The sequence below is a fragment of the Centropristis striata genome, chromosome 15, assembly GCF_030273125.1.
Source record: "Centropristis striata isolate RG_2023a ecotype Rhode Island chromosome 15, C.striata_1.0, whole genome shotgun sequence".
In the NCBI taxonomy this organism is placed as follows: domain Eukaryota; kingdom Metazoa; phylum Chordata; class Actinopteri; order Perciformes; family Serranidae; genus Centropristis; species Centropristis striata.
The window spans coordinates 24,630,087-24,639,202 of record NC_081531.1 but is presented as its reverse complement, the minus strand read 5'-3'; the positions used below and the strand labels follow the sequence as shown (position 1 = coordinate 24,639,202).

At 52.8% G+C, this 9,116-nt stretch overlaps 1 protein-coding gene across 1 annotated transcript; it reads left to right on the top strand.

Moving 5' to 3' along the window:
• The first annotated feature begins 5,702 nt into the window (after positions 1-5,702).
• On the top strand, positions 5,703-7,761 carry LOC131986225 (uncharacterized). The gene is made up of 4 exons (XM_059351076.1): positions 5,703-5,843; positions 6,460-7,072; positions 7,188-7,585; positions 7,681-7,761. The coding sequence occupies exons 1-4, from the start codon at positions 5,703-5,705 to the stop codon at positions 7,759-7,761; spliced, it is 1,233 nt and encodes a 410-aa protein (XP_059207059.1).
• Positions 7,762-9,116: the final 1,355 nt, after the last annotated feature.

The window sequence follows — 9,116 nt, the reverse complement described above, 5'->3', positions numbered from 1 at the left end:
GGCAAAAAGGTTCAAAAAGGCAAAAAGGCAACAGCAACAAAACACTTCTCTCCTCTTCTAGGTACTTGCCAGGTAACAATCAGGGAAGATCTGGCGATGACTGGCAGGAGAGCTGGAGTCTTGTAGGCAGAGGGGTTGATAGGAGAGTGGCAGCAGGTGTGCAGTGATCCGGCTCATTCACCTCGTCAACTAACCTGTTGCAGCTGTGTCTGAGGAGTGCCCGCTGGGAGCGAGCTGAGGTGCTGGGAGTGGCTGAGGCCGGAACAGAGGGGTGTGAAGGAGCAGAGGAGGAGGGTGTGGGTGGAGCCGTAACAGGACCCCCCCCCCGAGCGAGCACCTCCAGGTGCGGCCATCCGGGGCCCACCCGGGGCATCAGGGTGGGCCCTGTAGAAGTCCCGGAGGAGGGCAGGGGACATGATCTGCGACCTGGGAACCCAGCTCCGTTCCTCAGGCCCATACCCCTCCCAGTCAACCAGGTACTGGAACCCCCTGCCCTGGCGCCGGGCCCGAAGGAGCCGCCGAACCGCCCACTGAGGGTGACCATCCACCAGCTGAGGAGGGGGCGGAGCAGGAGCCGGCGGCACAAGAGCATTTGTGACGACGGGCTTGACCCGAGTGGGGGAGGACCAGCCGGACAGCCACAGGGTTGATCACCCGGTCGATGACATAGGGACCGATGAACCTGGGCGCCAGCTTCCGGGAGGGGACGTGGAGGGGGAGGTCAGCAGTGGACAACCAAACCTGCTGGCCGGCCTGGTACTCAGGTGCAGGGGAGCGGCGCCGGTTGGCACCCCGAGCGGCCCGCGACGTAGCACGGAGCAGAGCCGAGCGCACAGAGGCCCAAACCCGCCGACACCGACGGATGTGAGCCTGGACAGACGGGACCGAAGCATCAGCCTCCTGGAGTGGGAGCAGGGGGGGCTGGTACCCCAGGGAGCACTCAAAAGGTGACCGGCCGGTGGAGTCGCTGACCATGGCATTCAGGGAGTACTCAACCCAGGGCAGGTCCCTGCTCCAGGAGGATGGATGGAGGGAAGCCATGCAGCGGAGTGCCGACTCCAGACTCTGGTTTGTCCTCTCGGCCTGCCCGTTGGTCTGGGGGTGGTAGCCGGATGAGAGGCTTGCCGTGGCCCCAATACCCCCACAGAAGGCCTGCCACACCTTCGAGGTGAACTGGGGACCACGGTCAGACACCACATCCTGGGGGAGCCCGTACAGCCTGAAGACATGGGCAGTCAGCAGCTCTGCAGTCTCCGCTGCGGTTGGCAGCTTCGCCAGGGCCACCAACCGCACAGATTTTGAAAACCGGTCCACAATGGTGAGGATGACTGAGTCACCCTGGGACAGGGGGAGACCAGTCACAAAGTCTACCGCGATGTGGGACCATGGACGACTGGGTACGGGGAGGGGCCGCAGCAGACCAGACGGGGGCTGATGGGATGTCTTGCTGCGGGCACAAGTGGGGCAGGCTGAAACGTACCCCCGGACATCCTCTGCCATAGTAGGCCACCAGAACTGCCGGCGCAGGAAGGACAGGGTACGTCGGGCCCCCGGGTGGCAGGCAAAGCGGCTGGCATGACCCCACTGGATTACCGTGGCTCTGACGGCCTCCGGAATGAAGAGACGACCAGGTGGACCAGTGCCAGGGTCGGGCTGGGTGTGCTGAGCCCTTATGACCGCTGCCTCGATGTCCATATTGACCACTCCGATGACCCGGGAGGAAGGAAGGATGGTATCTGGAGTGGTAGGCTCCTCCCCCGCCGCATGACACCGAGACAGAGAGTCAGCCTTATTGTTCAGGGACCCCGGGCGGAACGTGATGGTGAAGTCGAACCGCCCGAGGAACAGGGCCCAGCGTGCCTGGCGGGAGGTCAACCTCCTGGCCGACCTGATGTATGTCAGATTTTTGTGGTCTGATAGAACGGTGATGGGGTGCTCTGCGCCCTCCAGCCAGTGCCGCCACTCCTGGAATGCCTCCACAACAGCCAGTAGCTCCCGGTTACCGATGTCGTAGTTGGTCTCAGCGGGGGAGTAGCGACGGGAAAAGAAGGCACAGGGGCGCATCTTCTGGTCAGCAGCCCGCTGAGAGAGGACACTGCCCACGCCCGTGTCTGAGGCGTCCACCTCCACTATGAAGGGCTTCGTGGGGTCTGGGTTGACCAGGATTGGTGCAGAGGTGAAGCGCCTCTTCAGGTCAGCGAAGGCGGTACTGGCCCCTGGTGTCCAGGCAAACGGTCGCAGAGAGGAGGTGAGGGCAGTGAGGGGGGCAGCCACCCGACTGTAGTCCCGAACGAACCGGCGATAAAAGTTGGCGAAGCCGAGGAAGGACTGCAGCTGCTTGCGGGAGGTAGGCTGTTCCCAGTCGACGACTGCCCGGATCTTCTTAGGGTCAGGCCGGGTCCGTCCCCCCTCCACAATGAGTCCCAGAAATTCCACGGAGGGAGCGTGGAAGATGCATTTCTCAGCCTTAATAAACAGTCGGTTCTCCAAGAGACGCTGGATGACGAGGCGGACATGCTGGACGTGTTCCTCGGAGTCTCTGGAGAACACCAGGATGTCATCCAGGTACAGGACCACAAAGATGTCCAACATATCAGCACGTCGTTCATCAGGGCCTGGAAAACCGAGGGGGCGTTGGTTAGGCCGAAGGGCATCACTCGGTGGCCACGGGGGGTCTTGAAAGCCGTCTTCCACTCGTCCCCCTCACGGATCCGGACCAGATGGTATGCGTTCCGTAGGTCCAACTTAGTGAACACCGTGGCCCCGAGGAGGGGCTCGAAGTTGGAGCTCATGAGGGGGAGAGGGTAGGTGTTCCGGATGGTGATGGCGTTGAGCTCACGGTAGTCAATGCACGGCCTGAGGGACCCATCCTTCTTCTTCACAAAGAAAAATCCCGCTGCCACCGGGGAGTGAGAAGGTCGGATGAGCCCCTCGGCCAGGCTCTCGGAGATGTACTCATCCATGGCGGCCTTCTCTGGAGGGGCAAGGTTGTACAGGCGGCTGACCGGGTGTTTGCTGCCAGGGCGGAGCTCAATGGCACAGTCATAGGGCCGGTGCGGGGGCAGGGTGCGTGCACGCTCTTTACTGAAGGCCTCTCCTAAGTCGTGGTAGACCTCTGGCACGGAGGAGAGGTCGGGGGGAGCTGGAGGGGGCCGTGGTGGTGACGACGGGGTATGAGCAGCACGGAGACACCGCGCATAGCAGGCCGTACTCCAGCTGAGGATGCGCCCCTCACCATAGCTGACATTGGGAATGTGGAGCTCCAGCCATGGTCGGCCCAGAATGAGGGGGGCTTGGGGAGAATTGAGGACATAGAAGTCGATCGTCTCCACATGGTTCCCGGAGATGGTCATGGAGAGGGGTCTTGTGCGGTGGGTGAGGGGCCCCAGACTGTGTCCATCAAGGGCAGATACTGCAAGTGGGGACTCCAGGGCGACGAGGGGGAGGGCAGCCGAGCGGGCAAACTGGGCGTCCAGGAAGTTCCCGTCTGCCCCTGAGTCTATGATGGCCCCGACTGAAATAGTCTGACCCTGCCAGGAGAGGGTGACAGGGAACCTGGTTGGGCTGATAGGTGGTGGAGTGAGTAATTCGGCTCACCCGCAATCCCCCTTCGGGTGAGCCTACTCCTTTTGACAGGGAGGGGCAGGTGGTGGCTGGTTCTCGAACAGGGGGGTTGGCCCTTGGTGGGGAGGCCCCGAGGATGGTGTTCCAGGGCCGTGATGAGCTGGTCGGGACCGCCTCTCACGCTGGCGCTCCCTGATGCGCTCGTCCACATCAATAGCCAAGGCCACCAGTTCGTCCAGAGTGGAGGGCTTGTCTCTGATGAGTTCGTCCTTGATGTTCTCACTCAGCCCCTGACGAAAAGCGCTCCTTAGCCCAGCGTCATTCCAACCACTCCCAGCGGCAAGAGTGCGAAACTCCGTCGAGAAGGCGGCTGCTGTCCGGTTCCCCTGGCGAAGGGACATCAGCCGTGCCCCAATCTCCTGCCCGGCAGTGGGGTGGTCGAAGACCCTCCTGAACTCAGCGAGGAAGGTGGTGTAGTCATCAAACAAAGCTGGGCGAGAGCTGAGGATGGCCTGGGCCCAATTCAGGGCCTCGCTGGTGGTGAGGTTGGTGATGAAGGCCACACGGGCTGCTGGTGTGAGGAACTGGCTGGGTTGATGGGAAAATATCAACTCACACTGCATGACGAAGCCACGGAACTGGGAAAAGGTCCCGTCGAAAGGGCGGGGACTGGCCAAGTTGGGCTCACGGGGCTGGACGGAAGACAGGGCCGGAGGCGGAGCAGCCAACGGGGGTGGACCTGCGGCAGGGGCAGCCAGGGGGGTGATGGCAGCCATAAGTGCAGCCACCTGCTCCGACAGGGCCTGGACCATCAATGTGAGGTTCTGGACCTGGGAAGAGTGCCCCTGCTGTAGAGCCTCCTGGGCCAGGAGCCGGTCACCCAGGGACTGGACAGAAACTGAAGCCTCCCTGAGGAGACGGCTGTGGTCCGAAATAACTCTCCCTTGGGCCTGGAGAGCCTGCTGTGCGGGTTCAGGAAGCGGGGTTTGGGTCCGCTCTCCTGTGTCTGCCGAGCCTGGGTCCATGGCCAGATCTTCTGTTAGGGGTAGCGGGGAGAGGCTCGAGCGCACAACACAGGAGGCAGGATTTAGTAGAGTTCAGGGTTTTATTAGTAGGGTGATGTGGGGGGAAAAGGCTGGGTGAGCTGGAGGTGAGCTGGAGGGGAACCGGAGGTGAGCTGGAGGTGAAGAGCAGGTGAGGTGACTGGGCTGGTTGACGGGCAGGCAAGCCGGATCACTGCTGGAGAGGGGAGATTTGTGGGAAGAGAGGTTGAATATGAGTTGGAGCAAGGCAAGGAGGCAAAAAGGTTCAAAAAGCCAAAAGGCAAAAAGGCAACAGCAACAAAACACTTCTCTCCTCTTCTAGGTACTTGCCAGGTAACAATCAGGGAAGATCTGGCGATGACTGGCAGGAGAGCTGGAGTCTTGTAGGCAGAGGGGTTGATTGGAGAGTGGCAGCAGGTGTGCAGTGATCCGGCTCATTCACCTCGTCAACTAACCTGTTGCAGCTGTGTCTGAGGAGTGCCCGCTGGGAGCGAGCTGAGGTGCTGGGAGTGGCTGAGGCCGGAACAGAGGGGTGTGAAGGAGCAGAGGAGGAGGGTGTGGGTGGAGCCGTAACACAACCTAGATGTAATTTTCATATCTTTTTCATTATTATTCTAGCCTGGCTAACACCAGACTATTCTCAAATGAGGTCTAGTCTGGCAACGAGCAATGGATTTGTCCGTAGAGGAGGTGTGGTTTACGATCCTTAGAATTTTATTTATTTATAGAAGTTTATTAGGCGCTTAGAATGTCTATCAAAAGCGTCTGGTGGTAGCTCTTAGCCAATCGTATCAGTTATACCGGATGACGTATGTAGAGCGACAGAAATTCGACGAGGAAGCGTTGAGGAAGAAGACGAAAGATGTTTACATGATGGAGCCGAGCGATTATTGCCGTTTGTGCAAGGTATATATGAAGGAAGAAGGACACTACACATATGCACACTCTTCAGACATATATTTTTCAAAAAAAACAACGAGCATATCAGAGAGGTTAGCATTATTAGGTGTATTAGTCGGGGCAATCAAATAGATGCTGCCAGCGTTGCGCCACGACAATCGGCAGGCTTGAAAAAGACTTGCCTATATTTAGGCGATGGGAAGAGGAGTTCGGGGCAGCAACGCAGCCAAAAGGCAACGCGAGCCCACGCCGTCGAAGACCCCGAGGGCTCTGAAAAAGACCTGCCCAAACCCACCGAGTCCATGTGCCAGCTCCGTCAGAAAAACAACAACCCAGGTACCATAAGTTTAATTGTCTGTTAAGTCCTTCCACATTCTTAAGTTGCATGCATTTAACTAAATTATGGAACAGCCAGATGAGCAAACTAGCGACTCTTGTTTGGGCTGCCTTACTGAACTCAAAGTAAACAAAGTTCACGGTTTGTTATTTATTTAGTTGTCCCAGATAATCTAGAGAGGGGAAAGCATTGACCTTCACATCAGTTGTCATAACACTCGTAGAAAAGGATTCCAGAGCTACACTCTCTTAATTGAGCATAATGTCAACACTCCACTATAAACTAGGCCTACTATCTCTGGTTTACATCATTTGGGCAAATGAGACCTGGTTCATCACAAAATCTCCTTTGAAAGCTATTTAGAACCGGTCTGTCTGGCTGTTACTTATATTGTCAAAGTTTATTTATAGAGCACATTTAAAAATTATATTGGCTCTGAGCATATACCTTTCTTAATAGATATTCACTTGATCAGTGACTATCAAACTATAAAAAAAACTCTCTAAGATGTTAAATCAAACATAGCCCGATGGCAACCATTTAAAAAAAGACCAGAGCACTGATGCTGAAACTATTGTGTATAACTGCTGAAACTAAGTGTATACTTTCTTTCAGGTAGCAATCAAATATCCATCACAAATGCTGGCAAGGGTGTGCGAGTCTGAGGAAGAGCCTGTCGTAAAATGCATAGTCCTGAAGAAATGGAAAGAGGCTGCCAGTCATATATTAAAACACAAACTCCTTCAGGAGGAAATCAAAGCTGGAATCATTCAATTTATGCAAGAAGAATGTGAGGCACTCTGCTTACGAAAGAATGACTTCATTCTCTGGAGGTCAAAACCAGCAGACCTTAAGTCATTCTCCTTCCAAGGCTTAAGAGATGACCTCCATCGGCTTGCTCCCTTTTTACTGGCTATTTTCACCTGCGTCAGCAATGAGAACCACTTTGCAGCATGTACTGCTGCAGCCATTGCTGTGAGAGGCAGACAACCCCGCCTGGCTGCCTTATCATACTACATTAACACCATTCTTCAGTACGGCGGAGCAAAGAAGTCCGTTTTCAATAGACTGAGCCGGTTATCAATCACCACATCCCATGACAAAGCCATAAAGAAGCAGAGGGAGTTGGCACTAGACAGTAGGGCTGAGTTCCAACAATTCAGAGGTTGCAGCAGAGACACAGGATTGTTAGAAGCATCCCAAAGCCTGGAGGACCTTCATCTGTCAGGTGAGGGAGAAATGTACCTCATGTGAAACACAGTTACAGTTATTGTTTGTGTGTTTGATTATTAAGTACACATATTGATTTAATGTTCTTTTATACAAATTATGCATTTATCCAGACGAAAACAGCACAACTGCCCCCAGAGAAGAAGACTGCTGTGTGGCCTGCCCATCATATTCAATAATCATGGACAATCTGGATTTCTTTGTTCACACCCACAACCAGTCAACCAGTAGGAGCAACAAAAGCATACACTGGATACACCATATTGCCGTCAGAGATCGCATACCAACACACCACATCTCCAACATCAAACCCACAACGGACATACAACAATACAATCTGAACTTATCACTGCCATGGAGGAACACCCAGGCTTCCATGCGCCGTGAATTCATTGTTCTTGCCACTAGAATGCTAACCAAGCACATGGATGTGTTTGAAAGCTTTGGAGAGACAGTGGTGCATCACATTCCTCATCTGTACTCCAGTCAAATGTCAACACTATCAACTGATGTAAGATGCAACCACGACATCCTAATGTGGCTATATTTTCTAAGTTTGTTTATCATTTTCACACATCTCTAATGTACCTTTTTCTCTCTCTGAAGTTCCCCTTAGGCCCCTTCTTCAAAGATGAAAACCAAAAAAACGACTTGGCAGATGTAATGAGACAAATACAACAAGAGTAAGTTAATTGAACATGATGACTGTAACAATCTGTTGTGAACAAACCTATGACAATCATATACCAATCTGTTAATCTGTCACACTTTTATTTGCATTCAAGTTTGTTATTGTGCCCCTTATAAAGTATATCTCTTTCTATCTATATATATATATATATCCATCTATTGCTTAGGTATATGCCCAAAGACGCTGACGGGGTACAACACTTGCTAATTGGAGGGGACCGTCTCACAGAGGCTAACTGCCGTAATGTACAGTGGGGATTTTCAGACGCAGACACAGAGGAGGAAAGAATGGAGGGGATGTATTTCAAATTTGAGGACTGGCATGCCATTCGAGTCCTATTTGAAGTGAGAGACCATATGAAAAACAACAAAAATTGCATTGCATTATTTGGTTATTTGCAATATGTTTGGATGTGTTTTGTATGTTTAAATTGTAGATCCATCACAAGATTTTCTTCAAGGAGTCCGCCAAGGACCATGGCACTTTATTAGCGAACATGACCAAATTGAGGTAGGACTATAGACATTTTATTTGTTATAGTAATCACTGACACATACATTAACATTGTGTTTGTGACAGAGGTTGTGAACGCTGTTCAGCATCTCAATCACTTTGACTGCAAAGCCATTGAACTGTGTATTGTGTTCCTTGTGTTAATGGTCTTAAATGCTTCCCACAGTTTCTGATGACTATAAATCCACTGCGAACATGTCTGGATAATGTTCTTTGTTGTGGGATGGGAAACGCAGTGCTGGCATCATGAACTCAGCTGTGCCATTCCTGGGGATATTGTTTATGACATTGGCATGGTAGTATGATTTCATCTATGAACTGTATGTGTGTGTGTGTGTGTGTGTGTGTGTGTGTGTGTGTGTGTGTGTTTGAGTATACATAGAGTGTGTGAATGAGTGCACCTGTTAATGGGATGGAAATCGGCTACTGTTGTGTGAGACGCTACTAATTGATTGTTTCAGTGAGTGAATGAGTCACTGCACTTAGAAGTGATGAGAATCGGCTACAGAGTGACTAACTGTTGTGAAGCAACAGAGAGAATGACTGTTTTGTAACAGAGACAAAAGAGAAAGGTGTGTGTGGCCTGCACTACATTGACATAGTTTCTCACCCCAGGTGCAGCACTGCCAAGAGTGGACCCCGTGCTGCGTTTAATGCTTACAGGGAATTCGTTTTCAAAGACACAACTGCTCTATTCCTGGCAGCTGCGATTGAGCATCTTGGTATTCATCATGTCACAGGTAAACCATTAATTAGCAAGAAATGAAGACGATTATTATGTCATGCAGAATTTCCCACATTGGTGTTGGTATGATCCTGATCACTGAATCACTCAATA

Coding starts and splice junctions, on each gene's coding strand:
- LOC131986225 (XM_059351076.1), top strand. CDS start 5,703: ATGGGAAGAGGAGTTCGGGGCAGCAACGCAGCCAAAAGGCAACGCGAG. Junction 7,073..7,187: donor GGAGGACCTTCATCTGTCAG/GTGAGGGAGAAA, acceptor GCATTTATCCAG/ACGAAAACAGCACAACTGCC. Junction 7,586..7,680: donor TGTCAACACTATCAACTGAT/GTAAGATGCAAC, acceptor CTCTCTCTGAAG/TTCCCCTTAGGCCCCTTCTT.